Genomic DNA, 19802 nt, shown 5'->3' on the forward strand with positions numbered 1-19802 from the left:
TCAGCTGACTGAAGCGCCGCAACACGTGACCGCCGCACCCACGTGACCCACCAGCCCACGTCACCGGCAGCGCCCGGCGGCCGCCCGCCCCCGCGCCCAACAAGCGGCACAGACACAGACCCGACACATCCGAGAACTTTATTGGACACAGCTCCGCGCAGGGCCAAGGGCCCGGGGGCGAGGGCGGCTCCATCCAGGAAGTCTCAGCAACAGGAACCCACAAGGCGACACTCTAGCTAAGGTTATAGATAGCTGGGAGACGAGGGCCGCTCCGCAGATGCAAGAACAGGCCAGATCTTTATAAATAAACATCCAGTTAAGAGAAATGACAACTCTACATCATCCGCATACACAGAGCACTCTAGGGGGTGGGGCGCCGGGGGCCTGGAGGGGCGATGAGTGGGCCCAGATGTCCACGGCACGGGGCGGGTAGGGGCAAGGCCGGGGCAACAGACGATGGGCACTAGGACACTGCGCATGTACAAGACCAACTACTGGGGGCGGCGGCCCCGTGCGTGTGTGTCAGGCTGTTCGTTCTGGAATGAGGAGGGGTGGTCTTTACATAATATTCTGTGGCTGGTGGGTTTGGGAGGGGCTACTTTGTGGAGAGGATCAGGGCGACGATGAGACCGTAGAGGCCGAGCACCTCGGCGAAGATGAGGATCAGAATCATGCCCACGAATAGTCGGGGCTGCTGGGCGGTGCCCCGCACGCCGGCGTCCCCGACAATGCCGATGGCAAAGCCAGCTGCCAAGCCGCTCAGGCCCACGCTCAGGCCAGCGCCCAGCTGGAGGAAGCTCCTGGGGGCAAGAAGAGAGGACTGACATCAGCAGCCTGCCGGCCAGGGGGAGACAAGCAGAAACAAGGGTCCGGGTCACCACCGACAGGGGAACGGAACCCTCCCTGCAGTCCCCCAGCCCTGTGCAGGGGCCTGACGCCAGGCGGGGCAAGCACCAGGTAGGGTGGACCCAGCGCTTACCTGTAGAGGCTGATGTCATCATTCAGGGAGTTGGCGATGAGGACTGCCACCACCAGGCCGTAGATGGCGATGATGCCAGCCATGACAACTGGGATGATGGACTTCATGATCAGCTCCGGCCGCATGACGGACATGGCCGCAATGCCGGTGCCGCTCTTGGCTGTGCCATAGGCAGCGCCCAGGGCTGTGGGAGAAAGGCAGGGTGAGCCCACAGGAACACACAGGTCAGTTGGGGCTAGGACCTTGCGGTGCAGCTTTGGTACAGCTTCGAGGGCCACCCCAAGTTATCATACACAGAGGGGGAGCCAAATGCAGCACCCAGCCCAGGGCAGGAAGACCCAGGAGGAACAGCCGCAGGTGAGCAAAAGGAGCCTGGGATGGCCACTCCGTCCTTCCTCTACAGAAGACCCCCACCCTCAGAGTCCAGCTCTTCCTCCAGCAGCGGGCGTTGCGGCAGCCCTGCCCATCTTGGGCTCCCAGCTCTGCGGTGAACCCACTTGTGATCCCAGGGAGCCCCAGTGCAGCCTCAGCAGCCCCATGTGGGGACAGGGGCAGCTGACCCTCAGGGCTACTGCCCAGGACAACATGCTGGAGAAGCCACCACCTTAGGGATGGCAAAGCCACTGCTATGGGGTGTGACCTGAGGGTGAGAAGCAGCTGACCCTGGCCACTCCTGTCACCCAGGCCAGAGCAACCCTGACTCACTGCCAGCCCAAGCTCCCAAATATTCCCCCAGGAGGGCCAAGCATTCTGCCACAAACGGCAGCTCTCAGCACCCTTGGCCACACAGCAGGCCTGGACCCTTGAGAGACTGGAGAATCTTCTCTAATCAGAGAGGAGGCTGGGCACGGTGGCTCACACCTATAATCCCAGCTCTTTGAGAAGCCTAGGCAGGCATACCACGAAGTCGTCAAGTTCGAGACCAGCCTGGCCAACATGGTGAAACCCAGTCTCTACTAAAAATACAAAAATTAGCTGGACTTGGTGGTGCGGGCCCATAATCCCAGCTACTTGGGAGGCTGAGGCTGGAGAATCGCTTGAACCTGGGAGGCGGAGGTTACAGCAAGCCAAGATCTTGCCACTGCACTCCAGCCTGGGCAACAGGAGGGACACTCCATCTCAAAAAATAAATAAAAACCAACCAGAGAGGAAAAAAAACGAGCCACGAATTTAATGGGGCACAGAGAAGATGACGGGGGTCATCACCAGTCCAATCACGAGGCCTCAGCTGACCTCTCAGAGGTCTCCCCTGCACACAGGGTGGCCCCGGGCACACAGGGGCCTGGCCATCCAAGCCTCCCACCACAACAGTGCTGTCAGGGGTGGGCTCCAGCGCCGCTTCCTCCTCCAGAGCTGTCCCTCCTTCCTCTCCCAAGAGAATGTTGCCTTTCTTTTGAATTCCCCTCTCCTGGGCCCTATTTTCAATGTGGAGAATTCTGTGGACACAGCAGAGTCACGGGAACTCAGCTGCCTTTCTGACTTCTGCCCTCCAGAGCCACCACAGGGGCTTACTGAGCTGCCCGAGGGGACTGCAACTGGCAACTCCCTTCCCCATCTCTGCCCACGGCACTCATGCCATCGTCTTTTTTATTTTTTTGAGATGGAGTTTTGCTCTTGTTGCCCAAGCTGGAGTGCAATGGCGCAATCTTGGCTTACCGCAACCTCTGCCTCCCGGGTTCAAGGGATTCTCCCTCCCTCATCCTCCTGAGTAGCTGGGACCACAGGCATGTGCCACCATGCCTGGCTAATTTTATATTTTTAATAGAGATGGGGTTTCTCCAAGTTGGTCAGGCTGGTCTTGAACTCCTGACCTCAAGTGATCCGCCCACCTCGGCTTCCCAAAGTGCTGGGATTGCAGGTGTGGGCCACCATGCCCTGCCTGCCACGGTCTTTTAAAGGAAAAGATCAATAACCAGCCTGACCTGCAGAAGAGTCCATAGGTCAGAGGCAGAAGGGACTAGGACTACCCCCACCATTCCTCTCCACATTTTACTGATGTATTTGGGCCACAAATTGATTTATCTGTGCCCCAGCACTGAGCAGGAGTGAGGACAGAGGCACAGTGACCTCCAGGCACAGTGGCATGCACTCCAGGAGAGCAGAGGGGGGCTCTGGGGAAGGGCTTCATAGTTAGGTGTCCCAAGTTGGCAGGGAGGAAAGAGAGAGAGGAGTCACCCAAGCTGACAGCACTGGGTATCCAGGGAGTGGCTAGAGGGAGGGAGGATGCTGGGACCTGGGCCAGGGAGCCTCACTGCCTCCTCCACGCCACCCTGGAGGTGCCCAGACATGCCGCGCCAACACCCGGTGCACCTGCAGACTGGGACCCAGGGCCTGTCCCAGAGCCTGTCCTGGAACTCCTGTTCCAGTGCATTTTTTCCTGGGGAGCACGTAGATCAATTACAGTGCATTTTGGGGGCCCCCACTGCAGGCCCAGGACCACATCCGACTGCATCACGCATGCGCAAGAGACCAGAGCATGGCGGACACGTGGGCAGGAGACTGAACACAGGGAACTCAGCCACCCAGGTAGTGGACACTGTGAGATCAGAGCCCACCAGAGGCAGGAAGCGAGCGGGCCCTTCCCTACCGAGGGCAGCAGGAAGATCATGTGGCTGGCAGGGGGAGGAGGTACCAAGAGGAACACAGGGAAGAAAGGGGATGGCAGCCAGGAGCCGAGTACTGTGAGGGCCCTGGACTCCAGCTCCAGAGGCCAAGTCTGACTGGACTGCAGAGGGCAGACCTGTGGGCTGCGCTAGGCTCAGCGGACACAGAAAGAGCAGGGGCCAGAAAGCAGTTCCAGCAACACAAGCACAAAATACAGGGCGCCTGCCAGCAGGGAGGAAGTCACAGTAAAGGTGGAAAAGGAGAAAATGACAACTTCTTGGAGGACATGGTGAAGAAAGAATCAACTGGACATTTGTCACGAGAAAAAAAGGGGAAGCTGGGATGCGGGCCTGCAAGAGGCCTGTGGACCTCATTTAGGTGAAGACCAATCTGTCAGTGCCAGGCAGACCAACAACCAGGAGCTGGGGACAGAGCTGGAGCTTGGCCTGGCAGCAACAGCACAGGCAACTAAGGAGGGCAGGGGGCTTGTTTAGGACGGCACAGCAGGCGAACCCACGTCCTACAGAAAGCCATGTTTTAGAAGGCAGAAATGGAGTCACAAGTTGGGCTAGGCATGGTGGCTCACACCTGTAATCCCAGCACTTTGGGAGGCCGGGGTGGGTGAATCATTTGAGGCTACTAAGGAGTTGAGACCAGGCTGAGTCATGTGGTGAGACCCTGTCTCTACAAAAAATCAGCTGGACATGGTGGCATGTGTGCCTGTAGTCCCAGCTATTCAGGAGGCAGAGGCAGGAGGACTGCTTGAGCCTGGGAGTCAAGGCTGCAGTGAGCCATGATCACACCACTGCATTCCCGTCTGGGAAACAGAGCAAGACCCTGTCTCAAGAAAAAAAAAGAAAAAAGCTATTGATTTAATTGGCCAAGGGAGAGGTTAGCTCCTGCAGAGCCACGCAGTAAGCCACGATTATCCCGAAGAGCCAGGGATAAGTAGGAAAGGCCTATGCCAGTGATAACATGTTCTCAGTAATTTCAGCACACCTGCTGGTCAGGCTGTCCGAGGGCCTGTATAGGTCTTGATGGAGAGGGAGGCAGGGAGCTGGGTGCAGAAAAAGGGCTCAGTGGACAAACTCAGGGCTTCAAGAGCAAGTAGCAACACCTAGAATTTCAGTTCCACATGGGCAGGGATCTTATTTTGTTCACTGTTGTCTCCCCAGTACCTGGCACATAGTAGACACTCGATCAAGACTGTCTGGATGAAAGACAGCCACAAGCAGTACCCCACAGGTAGGGGAATCTCTGGAGGCATTCTCCGGGCAAAGAACAGATGAGGCTGAAGGGGAAGGGCTCGGCAACTTGTCTGGGGAAGTCTCCAGTGTGTGGAAAGAGAAGGCGGTGCTGAGGTGGAAGACGTCTAAACCACTTCTTCTACCACAAATGACCCCTTATTTGCACATCATGGAAAGGGCAGCGCACACTCACGACTGGCAGGCAGGCCCAGGCAGAGGGAGGCCCCCAAGAGAGCAGAGTCCCAAGCCCCCACCCCCACAGGTGTTTACAGTCAGCAGAGACTGTTTGGAGTTCAAACCCTCCACATACCTGCACTAGGAGCTTCCCCAGGCCACCAGGCAGGGTGGGGCAGGGCAGGGTCATCAAAGCTAAAACCAGACTTAACCAAGGAGGCGGAGACCAGGCCAGGCCAGACCAGTCCATGGAGGCTGAGACTGGGCCAGAACTTACCTCGTGGCTCCTACATTCCTGGGCCTAGCCCAAGTGCCAGTCTCCCAGGAAGACCAATTTTCACTAAATTTGACACTCAGGACCTGTCAAGGCCTAATTTCAAAAGCAGCGTGCCATCAAGAACCCTTGATGGCACCCTTTTCCAAGCCCAGAGTAGCCCCTCCCAACTTCAGGCCTCGGAAGGAAAGGAAGGTCATTCATTCATCTTTCCATTCATGAAGAGCAGAACTGGAAGCCTCAGTCCTGAGGGCAATGACCGGATCCTGTCACCCTCTCACCCACCTCAGAGCACAGACCCTCTGCACAGCCCCTCAGAGCCGACGATGCAGCCTCCCGGCTCCCCTCCACTTCCACACACTCCCACCCCGGGTCTCCGCGGGCTCTCGGAACCAAGCCCTCAGCCTAGCTTTCCCGACCAGCCCACGCAGCGACACAGGTATTGGGCAATCGTGACCAGCTCCAACCGGAAGCACCTGCCGGTGGGTGAGACCCACCTGATCCCCGGGGCCGGCCGCCACAAGGGCGAGGGCTGTGGATCTCCCGTGGGAGACATGGGCTCCCACCGCCCGAGCAGCGCCACAGACCCTTCTCCGGGGCGCTCCTGGGACCGACCCGCGCCAACACCCGCGCACCGGAGTCTTCGAGGTGTGATGTCACCTGCCCGCAGAATCGGCCCGCGCGCCGCCCCTCTCGCGCCCCCACCCCAGCCTCTCTCTCACCGCTCCCGGGGCTAAGATGGCAGCGGCGCCGCCGCCCCACCCCCGCACCCGCACGACCCAGCTGGCAGGGCCGCTGGCCCGGACCCCCGAACCCCGCAGCCTGGCCAAGCCCGCACGCCCTGCATCCCGGGGCCCCCCGCAGCCCTCGGGCGCCGACCCCCGCCCTCAGTCACGCGAGTCCCGAGCGCCCCCGACCGCTCGGGATTGCGTCAGAGTGACGTCACACACCGGACCCCGGCGAGCTGCGAGCATGAGCCCCGCGCGCCGCCGCCCCCGGGTCCCTCCCGCCGCGGCGCTCACCGCTGAAGACCATGGCGGCCGAGGCGCCTATGACGGCGAAAAACGAAGCATATTCGGGGCTGTTCTTGGACTCAGACATGTCTGCGGGTGGCGAGGGGGCGAGCTCTGCGGGCAGTGGCAGAAGCGAGGGCGAGGACGGGCAGGGAGAGAACGCGAGCAGGCGGGCAGCCGGGAAGGCGATCCGGCCCGTCAGCCGCTGCGCTCTAAATACCAGCACCGCAGAACAAAATGGCGGCCGCGGCCGCGTCACATGACCTGGGCCCCGCCCCTGCGGGCCGTACCACTTCGCACCGCGAAGGAGACGCGGTTCCGGGACGCCCGAGCGACTCGTCGAACGCCCCTGAGCTGTGCTGCCCTCTCAGCGACCCGGATGTGGCACCCGATCCCGACCCGCCTCGGCCTCCGCGGGCGCTGCCGGGCGCCGCCGGCCTCCGGATCCCCGCAGCGTTGGACCGGTCCCGCGCCGGGGCGGGGCGGTGTGTGCCTTATTAGCATATGGGGCGGGAACTCGGAGCTCCCCGCCTTCTCTGCGGCTGCGCGGCGTATGCAGGTGTTCGGTTCCCAGCGACGCTTTTCTTTGCACCCTTGGCGTGAAGCCGCAGGCCGTGGTTTCATGGCCTTGCCCCCAAGGCGGGGCCTGGCTCCTCAGACGCTAGTCTTCCAGGATCTCCTTACCAATCGTGGGCGAGCTAAGGGTCCGAGCAAATGTGCGGGGCACCGGCCTTCTCTGCTTCAGCGTCCAGGAAAGCCCCCAGCCCACAACTGTGAAGTCCCAGCCCGTTGCTACAGCCCTTCTGTGTCCCCGGCTCACCTCCCTCCCCCCTGTACCCAGTCTCCTCCAGACCCACTGCCTCTGACCCGGCAGTTGGTGACTTCACCTCTCGCTTGGGAAGAAAAGGACCCACTCCCCGCACTTGTCTCTGCCTTTGCATCAGGCCCCCAAACGTTAGTGGGCTGTGTTTCTGCCCCCAAGCTGGAGGCATGACTGGTGGAAGCCCTGTTGGAACTGCGACCTCTCGAGACCCCCCCGGGCTCTGCGCGTTCTTGCGTCAGGGTCCTCCTGTCCTTACAGCCACCCACGCCAGCCAAGTCCGCGCCTTCAGGGCCATCTTCTGGAGCAGCCTTGGAGCGGTTCCCGCAGCCGTGCAAGCAGCCCTGCCAGGGCTGGCACTGCCCTACTAATCCCCATACGGCAGTCCCTGGCACCCCCTCTGCCTGATCTCCACCCACCTGCTCTGGCTGCCCACAGCACTTTCAGGGGCCCTGGGCAGCTGCCGCCAGGTCTGGGTGTCCTTTGAGCTCTAAGGCCTCGTTCTGGGTTAGAGCTATCCCTGAGTGGCCTGGGTGCCAGCTCATTCCCACCTCCATGGTGGTTATGGCCACCACGGGTCATGGCCCCTGGCCTGGTCCTCTGGGTGGACTCAGCCCCACTTTCCCCAGCAGGAAACTCCCTCCGGCCCCTTCCCCTGGGCTAGCCTGGGCCTGCCACTCTTGGAACTTGCAGCCCATGAAAGTGCCCAAGTCTGTCCTGGTTCAAAGGAGAGGAGGCAGCAGATACCATCAGAGGCCCTTTCTGCACCGCCCTCTTTCTTACCCGACCCTTATTTCTGAGAAGAGGAATCTTCACTCTGTCTCCACCTCCTTGACCTGCCCTTCCCTCCCCAGCCCCTTGCTTTTGCCAAGGTCACCAGTGACTACCGTTTCTCTAAGCAGAAGGACACCTTTCAGGCTGTCTGAGTGGGCGTCTGTGCCGCGTGGCCTGCCACCCTCTCCACATACTCTCCTCTCTCCTGCAGACTTCCTAAAGCTCGGACGCCCTCATTCTTCCTGGAGTCACAAGGGCGGGCCCAGTCCCCATAGCCCCAGCTTCACTGCAGGTCCTGGTGTACCCAGGTCTGCCCCTGGCTCTGCCCGTCCCCTGCATGATCCCATCATTGCCCTGGCTTTGTCCCCCATCGTATGCCACCCTGTCCCTCACCTGCACCATTCCAGCCCCACCACCCTCTGAGTGAGAGCAACACCCAGTGCCTGCTCCCATCACTCCAAGCCCTCCAGGGACGCCCAGGCCAAGGAGGCTGCTGGCCGGGGCTGAATTCAGACCAAGGAAAGGCGGCACAGAGCAGTCCATCATGGAGAAACAGCACAGTCCAAGCTCAGGGGTGGGCCAGGCGCAGTGGCTCACGCCTGTAATCCTAGAACTTCAGGAGGCCAAGGTGGGAGGATCACTTGATCCCAGGAGTTCACGACCAGCCTAGGCGACAAACCGAGACCCCATCTCAAATATAAAGGTGTAGGGTGGGCAAAGTGCACCTAAGTCCATTGTGGCTGGAACACCAGGACTGGGGACATGGGAGCATGGAGAGACTTCCCTCTGCAGGAGCAGGGAGTGGTCAGCCGTGCTCACCACCCTCTTATTGCCCATTCGTTTTCTGCCTAAGTTCTGCTGTGAGAGGACACACCAGGTCTCCAGTGCGGTTCCTGACACCTCAAGCTAGTGTGTCTGAGCTGAGTTTGCCCCCACCCCGTCACCACCAGCTTCCACTGGGCTATTTCCATTCTCGCAAAAGGCACACCCATCCCCCCCAGGCTGACGTCACACCACTGCTCCCTCCCCACTCTCAATTACTCAGGATCCCGAGATCCAGCCTCCCCAGGCTGTGTCCTGCACCCCCGCCCCTGCCACTGCCTGGCGTGGCTCTTCTCATCACCTACCCCCAGTCAACCCAGTCTTCGCCGTAAAGGCCCAGGATCTTCCTAGTGGGCACTTTCCATCCTGGAATCCTTCAGCCCCTCGGGGTCCCGCCCTGGTCTCCTCCCACTTCTCATCAGCAGTCCCCCATGTCTGCACCACCTCTGTCTGTACCAACGCTCTTCCTCACTCCCTACTTAAGAAATGCACCTTAGAGCCAGGCGCAGTGGCTCACACCTGTCATTCCATCACCTTGGGAGGCAGAGGTGGGAGGATCACGAGGTCAAGAGGTCGAGACCATCCTGGCCAACATGGTGAAACCCTGTCTGTACTGAAAATACAAAAAACTAGCTGGGCGTGGTGGCACGTGCCTGTAGTCCCAGCTACTGGGGAGGCTAAGGCAGGAGAATCACTTGAGGCAGGGGCTGCAGTGAGTCGAGATTGTGCCACTGCACTCCAGCCTGGCAACAGAGCTAGACTCCATCTCAAAAAACAAACAAACAAAAACAACAACAAAAAGAAATCCACCTCAGTATTCAGAACACCACCTCCTCCAGGAAGCCCCGCTTTCCTTCCCCTCCTTCTTCCTCCTCAGGGACCTCCTCCAGGGCTCTCTGGATGCTCCCCTCACACTCAGTGACTTTTATTTCCCACTCATCCCCCCCCAAGTGAGGGTCACTGTGACTCTTTTTCTGTGTCCTCGACCCGGTAGGGTGCCGGGCACACACAGGTCGTGTTTCCTGAGCACTGGGGTGGGCCAGGCCCTGTCTTGCATTCTTCTGGGTACCATCACCCCTCACTCTCACCGTGACCCTCATTTCCTGGTCAGGGAAACAGGACTCAGAAGGTGAAGAGCCTTGCCAGGCATCCAGTTAGCGGCTGCTGAGGGAACTGAAATTGGAGCTCCAGGGCCGGCCTCTGTGCTGGGTCTCTGCAGGTGGCTGATGACCAGTGACAGGGCCAGAAAGGACCCAGGTCTCCTTCTCCTTAGTCTCCCAGCACCAGGCAGGACCCTAGGGTGGAGTGGACTCTGGGGTGGGGATGGAACAAGGCCATGGAAGGGGACAGCCAGGGACACACATCTCTCTCCTCCCTCACAGCTACTTCCCCCTGGCATGAAACCACAGGTCACGAGCCCTGGCCTGTCACTGCTTCAGCAGTGGGGATTTCCAGGAACTGGGGGATGGGCTTTGGGAAACTCAGGTCAGAGACCACAACAGGAGCAGTAGAGAGATGTAAGGTGGGCTCCTGCAGAAGGGATCAGAGACCCCGGCAAGGGTGGGGGAGGATGGAGATAAAGAGACCAGGAATAAAGTCCCATAAGTGATTGGGAAAATGAACTTCTCCCGAGGAAGCCATCCCAAAGAAGGCCTGGGGAGGCACCTCATCTGCAGACCACAGTGTCCCTGCAGGTGCCTGCTCCTGGAGGCAGCCCATCCTTCTGAGTTGCCATGAGGACACACCCAGAGGGGCACTGAAACGATGGCACTGTACGATGGCACCCGGCACTCTCGATCTGCTTCCAGGAGAGCCATGTGTGGTCCTGGCAGAGCCGGAGGAAATGGGCCGAGAACACAGGTGCACCATCCGTCGGGTGTATGACCAAAGGCGCTTTATTTTCTTATCATTAAAGTGAAGGCTTAAACAATGATATAGCAAATTGTTTTAAATGAAATACATGCCAGAGTTAAAGACAACGTGGTGCAAGTAGGACCCGGCATGCCACAAGCCGCTGGGCGCAAGGAGGCTCCCCAAAGTCGAGCACGGCGGGGAGGTGAGGCCCCCAGCTGCTCCCGCCGGGCAGCAGGCACTGCGGGGCAAGAAGTCGGAGGGAGATGACCACAGTGACCCCAAGGACAGGGCAGCTCCCCCTTCTCGCTCTCCCCAAGCTTTGAGGGTTGATAGAAAATGGCCTGAGTGGGTTCTTCTCTTTGAGGAGCCAGCGGGGTGGGCAGTGAGTCGGGTGGGCAGGGAGGCCGGCTGGTCCTGACCACCTGGAAGCAGTGTATGGCGTTTCCTCTGCAGGTGGGAGGGCAGGCGGGTGGGCAGGTGGGAGACAGGGTTTCACCATGTTGACCAGGATGGTCTCGAACCCTTGACCTCGTGATCCACCCGCCTCGGCGTCCCAAAGTGCTGGGATTACAGGTGTGTGCCACTGCGCCCGGATGAAACCCCGTCTTTCTGTATTTTGTAAAAATACAAAAATTAGCCAGGCATGGTGGTGCATGCCTGTAATCCCAGCTACTTAGGAGGCTGAGGCAGGAGAATTGCTTGAACCTGGGAGATGGAGGCTGCAGTGAGCCAAGATCACGCCATTGCACTCCAGCCTGGGTGACAGAGCAAGACTCTGACTCAAAAAAAAAGAAAGAAAAGAAAACAAAACCCAAGCCATAAGATGGAAAGGAATGGGAGCAACCGCTTCCTGGGGACAGGTTTTCCTTTAGGAGCACTGAAAATGCCGTGGAACTAGAGTGGTGGTTGTGCCACACTGTGAGTGTGCCACACTGTGAGTGTGCCAGATGCTCATTCATGCAGCCACAACCTCTGTCTGAGCAATGGTTGTATAATATGTCCATTTCACTTCAATTTTTTAAAAAGGACAATGAAACAGTTTCATGGCAGGCTTGTGCTCTGGACACCCACCACAGACCAGGCCCAGAAAGCAGCCTGAGGGAAGGCTGATGGTACAGGGGGCAGGAAGGGAGGGGCAGTCCTGCCTGGCCAAGCTCTGAACAGACACCAACCCCACGCTAAGCCCCGGGCCCTGCCTCCCACGCCAGAGCACTCTGCAGGGCCCGCTCAGGAACAGTCTTGCTCAATTCTGGCCTGAGTGCATGTCCTAACGTCAACCACAAGACAGTCCAAGCACTCCAGTAACTGTTAGAGTTCCTGCAGGGAGCGTGACCGGCGGTGGGGAGGGAGTGTCCCGCTACCACAAGCCCCAGGCGATCACCCTGGACGCACAGCAGCAGCACAGGCTGACCCACAGCGGGTTTCTGTTCATTCTGCAGTGCTGGGTGCTCCTGCCCCTTGAGGCTGACAGTCTTCAGGATCAGGGGCAGGGAGACCGGCCAACACCTGTCTCAGGTGCTGTGAAGCTAGAACGGGGGACCCTGCCTCAGCAGGGAGCTCAGGGAAGTCCTGGGAGGGACTCTGGGGCCCAGGCATGAGGAGTAGCAAACAGCGCGTGCGAGGCCAGGAAGCAGAGGCTCTCAGTTCAGAGGAACTGAAAGAAACCTGGTAGAAGCTTGGCCCCCAACATAGAGAGCCGTGGCTGTGTTGGGGGCCAAGCTTCCTGCCAAGCTAGCAGACCAGGAGGCCTCTCAGACCCAGGACAGGCCTCCAAGCGGCTGCCCTAGAAGTCCTGTAAAGGCACAGCAGGACGGTATTCAGAGGAGCAAAGAAAGTGGGCTCAGCAGGAAGGGGCTACCCCTGTGGTCAGTGGGGAAGAGGGACCCAAGAGGACAGAGCGGGCAGAGGCAGCTCACGCGAAGCTCCGCAGCAGCTGCAGGGAGGGCCCCCGGAGGCCTTGGTTTCACTGGAGGAACTGGACGGGGAGGGGGCATCTGTGTGGGGCTCAAAGAAAAAAGGCATTCTATTTTTCTTTGTCTTATACAGATCCACAATTAAACACAAGATACTAGAGAAGACATTTGGCCAGGCACGGTGGCTCATGCCTGTAATCCCAGCTCTCTGGGAGGCAGAGGCAGGCAGATCAGTTGAGGCCAGGAGTTAGAGACCAGCCTGGCCAACATGGTGAAACCCCATCTCTACTAAAAATACAAAAACTAGCCAGGCCTGGTGGCAGGTGCTTGTAATCCCAGCCACTCAGGAGGCTGAGACAGGAGGATCACTTAAGTCACTTAAATCACTTAAACCCAGGAGATGGAGGTTGCGGTCAGCCAAGACTGTGCCACTGCACTCCAGCCTGGGCAACAGAGCGAGACTCCATCTCAAAAAAAAAAAAAAAAGAGAAGACATTCACTAATGTTGACACAAACTTCCAAATGAAATGCTCATTTTGAATGAGGAAGGTTGAGTTTGCTTTTTGATACTTGGTTTTACACATGACAGGGGCTCTTTATTATTTCTTGTGGAGATGGGGGTCTCCCTATTTTGCCCAGGCTAGTCTCAGACTTCTGGCCTCAAACAATCCACCCACCTGAGCCTCCTCAAGTGTTGGGATTACAGGCATGGGCCACCGCACCCAGCCTTGCCAGGGATGCCTGATGAGACGTTGGACCCTGATTCTTCATGGTAGCGCCTCTAGTCTCCCTAAAACTTGGCTGAGTGCTGCTGTCCACAGGACAGGCACTAGGAATGAAAGGAAACAAGACAGATCAGGGAATGACGCCGTTCGCACCGGCCACGGCTGCCAATGTGGCAGACACGTACCTGTCGCCTCCGTGGACAGCCTCGCCGGTGACCACCATGTTTGGATGCGGACTTGTCAACCTAATGCCTCCTTCTCTCCTCCGACATACTGGAGAAGAGGCGCCCAGGACTTCCCAACCGTCTAAGCCTTCTCACAGCACGTGATTTCACAGTGACCTTCTACAAGCTCTCAATTTTATTTAGGACTCAAATGAACACCAACCAAACATATCACTAAATCACTTATTTTCACATTTTCAAAGTTGGATTGCACTGCAAGTCCATACATTTGTGCTCACTACACATTTTTTAATACGGTCATTGAGAGCCTCCAAAGCATCAGTCCAAACATTTTTCCAGCCCGATAAGCATCCGTCATAAGAACTAAGAGGTAAAATTATTCACACACTATTGTTTTCCTTCAATGCTTAGCTCATAGCTTTTGACCAAACGTCAGTGTTTTGTCAGCGTGTTGTCCGTGCCTCGTCACAGGTCATGTGTCTACAGGACCCAGTATCCACTGACTTTGCTTCCTTGGTCCCAAGCAAAGGTGCTGCCAATTCCACCGTTTGGTGAAATGATTGAGTCTCAACTGTGGGAGGCATTTTGTTTTTAGCAATGAATCACATCACATTGTACCTAACTTCTCAAGCACAATCTGATACTAGGACGGTGAAGATAATTTTTAAAAACTCTTTATACCAGGTTATTTTTCAAAGTCCACACTTTTCTACCTAACATAGAAGTTTAGGGTGAAGAGCCTGTGAGGCTTGTTTGGCACTCCTGCCTCATTGCAGAATTTCCCCATGCAAACAAGACATTTAGGCTGAGAAAGAGACCCAGCAAGAATCCAAACGAGCTAGGCACAGTGGCTCAAGCCTGTGATCCCAGCACTTAGGGAGGCCGAGGTGGGAGGACTGCTTGAGCCTGGGAGTTCAAGACTAGCCTGGGCAACATACGAAGACTACGTTCTCTACAAAACGGGAGAAAAAGAAAAAAAGAATCCATGTGAACCCAAATTTGAGGCAGGTGCTATATTGCCTAATTAGTGGTCATTCGGGTTTTTTGGAACAGTGCTGGTCTTGTGAGTTTGATGACATTCTGGACTCAGTGAAAATGTGAGAAAGTAAATAACTGTAAAAGTTCAATTGATTCCTGGACACTGGGAAAAACGAGGCAGTCTCAGCAGCCTGTGGTTTAGTTAACAGCATTGCACCGCCGTTCATGTCTTTGTTTTGATATTGACATCAGGGGAAGGTGAGGCTGCATGGAAACCCTGTGCCGTCTCTGCAACTATTCTGCAAATCAAAAATTACTTCCAAATAAAAAGGTACAAAATAAAAACAATTATTAAATATAAAATACTCAAGGAGACTGCAAAGGCTTTATGGGTTCAGAAAGTGGATAAGAGAAATATCTGAAATCTTCAAAATGTTTTAAAACAAATTTCACCGAAAAACTCAATAAATGAAGCATGTGGCTTACAAAAATAGAAAGAAATTAAAATACTTTAGTTCATTAAAATTCTAAAAAAAATTCAAGTACAAATGACTTGCTCTCATAAGTTATTTTGCTGAAACTGATTTTCTGAAGCCCTAAAGGCATATCATCTGCTTTAATGAATTCATTTAATAAACCATTTTCAATTAGGTTCAATTTTTGTTTTAAAAATAAATGTTAAACATCTATTCAGCACAAAGCAGTCTACTAAAAAATCAAAAAATAAATGTTTAAATGTTTCTAAAAACAAATGATGATTCATTATGCAGTTTCATCAAATTTTAGTGTTTTTTTGTTGTTGTTTGTTAATAAAGAACGGCCACTCCATAGGCAGAGCAGCCGCTTTTGGCTAATTTTTAACATCCGAAGCTAATAAATAATCAAGAGAAATAGAGAACATTAACAAAATAAATTATGTTCTATTTGAGAATACCTAGTATCAGATAATAACAACTACAATGATAAGAATAAAAAAGTAATAATCACATATGCCTTCTAGGTTAGTAGAAAAGTTAGGAAAAGATATTAAATTTAAAGAAACAATATTTTGCATGCACACACAAAACGAAGAACTTCGCTCATGATGTGGAAATCATGACCCAGCAGCAATCCTTCCTCCTGGTCAGGATCACCGGGAAGGCCGGGACAGGGCCCCCTGGGGCAGCCAGGCAGAACCTGCTGGACTTAACTCGTCAGAGAAATCACCAACCAGTTCAGGGAGTCTGCAGAGGGAAACCTACAAATGGTCCTCGAATGTGACTTCCCTGCTCCTGGAGGGCTCCCTCTGGAAGAGGCCTGCAGCATTCCAGTTGTAGAATGTGGGTGAGCGCTGCAGCGGGCAGCCTCCCACACCCGCTTGGCTACAGGCCCAGGAAGCCCCCGGAGGCCCCTGTGGCTGAAGAGACCAGACTCATGGAGACCAGACTCTCGGACTCCTGGAGCTGATGCAGCGAGACCGTGTGTAATGAACACCAACGCTGGCGGTACAGACAAAGGCCTCGGGGGTGGCTCAGAGGCAGGGGCTTGGAGGGCTGCAGTGCGCTGGGAGGGATGAGTGGCAGCTTCCCTCCCGTACCTCTCTCAGTGAGAAGGGATCCCCCTCTGAGCCTCTCAACAGTCCCGTGAGGAGGACTGCAGGGCAGGGGGACTGGCCCCATTTCACAGTTGGGGAAACTGAGTTCCAGACAGGTTTGTCAGCTTGCCTGAAGCCACACAGGGTTCCAGGTTCTTCCTCCTGCACCACTGTGGGCCCAGTCAGAGGCTACGTGAGCAGATGGTCGGGGAAGGCTGAAAGCCCACAGGAGGAGCAGGCAACAGTGTGGGGATGGACAGTGGCATGGTGCAGGGGACCCCAAGTGGCACTGGCTGGAGGCCAGCAGGGATGGGGGTGGGGGCAGGACTGCTGGCACCTGTGTCTATGACCCAGGCCTCCACGGTCCCAGAACAGCCACTTGGGTCTCTGTTTCTCCCTTCTCCCCTCCGGGGTGTCCAGACCCTCAAGACCAGCTGAAAGAGGTCACAAGGCAGGGGGCTGCCCCCTGCAGTACCCAGAGGCAAGGTCTCCCTTGGCATCTACCTGCATCTGGCCAGCACAGGGCTCAGGCAGGGCAGGAGCCCAGGGGCCCAAAGGCTGTCAGGTGAGAGGCGCACAGAAAACCCTGACATGTGGCCAGCCACAGCACCAGGAGAGGGATAGAGGGAGGACATGCATCCATGCAAGGTGGCTGAGGACCTCGGTACCGTGTGGCCAGGGCCTGGGGAGGGCGCAGGGCAGAGAAGCAGCTGGGGCTGGACAGAGATGAGCATGCCACAAAGAGGGGCTTGGACGTGACCCTGGGCCCCAGGTTACTGCAAAGACAAAGAGGTTAAAATGGTCGGCCACAGAGGCTGCAGGAGCTCAGGGAGGCCTGGGCTGGAAGGGAGGGGCTGAGAAGCACCCTGGGTCCCGGCTTCTCTGGGCAGACCCCTGGAAATGGAGCTTGCTGGTCTGAGTCGGTCCCTGGGGGCCTCTCCCTCGGCCACCTCTTCAGATGGGAACACGCAGGGAGGCCCAGCAAAAGCTTCAGGCTCTGCAGAAACACAAGGTCATGTGACATCCCCTCCAGCCCCCACCCTCTCTGGGGGAGGAGCCCAGCACAAATCCCCCCCCTTCTCCCCCAGCAGCTCCCAAATGCAGCCCAGGGGAGCCTCAGAACTGGCCAAGCAGGGTTACTATGAGAGCTGGCCAGGAGGCCTAGGGACGGAACTGGGGCAAAGGCCTGGGGCAGGGGGTGGGGTCCCATCAGGCGGCAGGCCCAAGGGTGCCAGTCTCTTCTCAGGATCTACGCTGGGATTCAGTCGCCAGCCAGCCAGGCTGCAGGGCCCTGCTAGGGAGGGCGCAATGCTACTGGGCACCAGCAGGGGGCACCATGTTCCCGCTGCAGTTCCATTCCCATCCCAGGGGCTCAGGCTGCAGGAGAGGCTCAGGGGCCGCAAAATCCAGGCACTCCCAAGGCCTTGGGCTCAGGATGCCTCCGCAGAGGAGGAAGGTGCTTTCTACGCCAGCTCTGGGTGGGGCTGGGGGCACGGCAGCCCCTCCAGCTCTGACCCCAATGCAGGTGGACTGGGGAAGCCCAGCACAACCCCAGGTAGAGGCAGCAGCAGGTCTGGGCAGTGCCAGGCTCAGCCATGGGGCCCTACTGTCCCCCGACCCCGCCAACCACATGGGGGTCTCATCTGCTCTCTGCTGCCTGAGGCGGCAGCCCAGCCTCCGGCTTGCCACCCCACCTCGGCCCAGTCACCGTGGCGCAGGCTGTCACTGGGTGTCAGGGTCCTGAAAGCCCCAGGCCTCCACAGCAGCAATGAGGAAGTTCTCAGAGCAGAGGGGCTGGTTGTTGAAGGTGTCGCAGTGGCTTGTCCGGCCCCGGTTCAGGTCCCCGTCGATGTAGAGCGCCTGGCCACCCCCTCCCCCTGTAGGATGTTCAGGTCAGTGGGCCCGACTGCCCCATCAGCACTGCCCCGGGCACCTCACCTCCTGTCCCAGCTGCCCTGCCCTGCACAGGCCTCTGAAACCATACAGACCCTTGGCCCTCCATAGCCCCCAGGACCAGCTGTCCAGGCTGGTCTCTCCCTCCCAGCCCCCTTCCACCCATGGTGCCTGGTCCATCCCTGACACCCAGGGCCTCTTCTCTGCCACTCCGGTCAGGGAGGGCTGGGTGCAGCGGCTTCAGCTGCCCAGACCCCCACACCCTCATCCCAGGGCCCGTCTGCTGGCGCTCACCGACGATGAGGCAGTCGCTGCCCCCGGCCATGAACATGGACTCGGTCTTGGAGGGCAGGTTGAAGTGGCGAGTGGCCAGGAAGGGTGAGAGGCGGTCGGCGGGGTCTGAAGAGGTGGAGTGGCTGAGCGGGGCGGAGGGCTCGGCAGCCATCAAGGGCGTGGGCTTGGTCAGCTCAGGGTGCTTAATCACCACCCACTCGTAGCGCTGCACCTCAGGCTGCAGCTGGGGTGGAAGGGCAGTGTGAGGAGCTGGCGAGGGCACCCACAGGCCCCTCTGCCCCAGAGCCACAGTCCGTTCATCCCGAGAATCTGCACCCAGAGCACAAGGTGGGCGTAGCCCGAGCCAGGGGCCGGGGAGGTGGTGGCTCAGGCAGATAAGGCCCCCTGTCCTGGAGCAGCGAGAGGCTGAATGATCAAACCCAGAAGCGTGCAGGGCGATGACGCTGCTGGGTGACTGCCATGGCGACAATCAAACAGGGTCCCCAGGGCAGGCAGGCACTCCAGGGGGATGAAGCTGCAGAGTCTACACGGGGGCTGCGGAGCACTTGGCCCCACTCACCCTAAACACAAAGCATTCTCCGGTTCCAAAGAAGCCCAGTTTGCCTCCAAACTTATTTCTCTCGCTCCAGTCTGTGGAGAGGTAAGCGCCACACACCTGGGGGAAAGGCCCGGGTGAGGCCGTGTCCACGGGCCCCCAGGAGCGTCCCTGTGCTCCAGCCTGCTGAGGGCCCCATCCCAGGTCACAGGTGGGGGTGCAGGCATAACCGTCTCCCACTCCCACCCCAGGGCAGGGGTGGTGTGGGAAAGGCAGCGCTGGGGGTGCGTGCACCCTGCCTCTGGCTTGGAGCTGGCAATGAGGGTGGGCGAGATGGTATGTTGGGAAGAGTCTCATTTCCCCTGAGGCCCTTAGCGTGGGATGAGCCCCACGTGCTGCCAGTACCCACGCTCTGACTCTGGCTCCAGGCTAGGACGCTGAGGCCCTGGAGCCATCAGAGCCGACCCTGACTCCCAGGGCCCCTGCTCACCTCCTTCTGCGTGGTCTTGATGAGCAAGAGGGTAGGCTCATGTCCTTCACACTGGAAGTAGAACCTGGCATAGAGACACGCGTGCCAGCTCTCACCCTACACACCCTCTCTGCCGCCTCCTGCAGCCTCTGCTGGCCCTGGCTATCTTGGGGCGGAAGACCCGGGAGCTGCTTCTTTTCTCTGGGTCCCAACGATGCCCTCACCCAGGTGTTCCTGCCTGGCCCTTCTCTGCCATCCCCAGCACAGCCTGCCCAGGTGTGACTTGGGGGAGAGGTTTTGCAGCAGAAGGCCAAAGCGAAGAGCCAAGTGCCAGGGGCTGGGGAAGCAGGAACCAGAGGACAGGTCCCCACAGTGGGGAGGTTTGGCCCATCCTCACAGCCCAGGCATGTGGGAGCCAAAGACGCCTGGGTCTGTCAACGTGGCGCCCAGAGCTTGGCTGTTGTCCTTGGCAGGGCTGGGATAAGTGGCTCCAGCTGTGCCAAAATGCTTGTGGTGTTATGAACCTGTGAACGGTACCAGGTGGGGGCTGCACCAGCTCTGCCTGCCTCATCTCCAGGTCACCCCAGGGCCAAGCCAGAGCTCCCACGGCCACATGCTGTACAAGGCTGGAGGGAGCCTCCCTGGCTGCACCACCTGGAGGGGCCCTGACAGAGCA

At 57.8% G+C, this 19802-nt stretch overlaps 2 protein-coding genes across 8 annotated transcripts in view; both read right to left on the bottom strand.

Annotated features, from left to right (window-relative positions):
• Positions 1-117: 117 nt before the first annotated feature.
• Positions 118-6525, bottom strand: ATP6V0C (ATPase H+ transporting V0 subunit c). Its single transcript, XM_012441960.3, has 3 exons — positions 6301-6525; positions 980-1163; positions 118-800 (listed from the first exon to the last, which is right to left on the bottom strand). The coding sequence occupies exons 1-3, from the start codon at positions 6377-6379 to the stop codon at positions 596-598; spliced, it is 468 nt and encodes a 155-aa protein (XP_012297383.1). The 5' UTR covers positions 6380-6525; the 3' UTR covers positions 118-595.
• A 7011-nt stretch (positions 6526-13536) lies between these two features.
• The window catches only part of TBC1D24 (TBC1 domain family member 24), a 30831-nt gene continuing 24565 nt past the window's right edge, over positions 13537-19802 (bottom strand). For 6 of the 7 annotated variants that reach the window (XM_064362332.1, XM_064362331.1, XM_021667229.2 and 3 more), the window contains 5 exons: positions 19148-19211; positions 18682-18777; positions 18123-18345; positions 17630-17812; positions 13537-16932 (listed from right to left, as the gene is read on the bottom strand). In XM_064362332.1, coding sequence (XP_064218402.1) covers positions 17658-17812; positions 18123-18345; positions 18682-18777; positions 19148-19211 — 538 coding nt within the window. In that variant the 3' untranslated portion in view covers positions 13537-16932; positions 17630-17657. The remainder of the gene's footprint in view (positions 16933-17629; positions 17813-18122; positions 18346-18681; positions 18778-19147; positions 19212-19802) is intronic. The other variant, XM_021667230.2, reaches the window with a different exon arrangement.

This window comes from Aotus nancymaae, unplaced genomic scaffold (assembly GCF_030222135.1).
Source record: "Aotus nancymaae isolate 86718 unplaced genomic scaffold, 86718_ANA_hifiasm-v0.15.2.pri h1tg000049l, whole genome shotgun sequence".
NCBI classification, from domain to species: Eukaryota; Metazoa; Chordata; class Mammalia; order Primates; family Aotidae; genus Aotus; species Aotus nancymaae.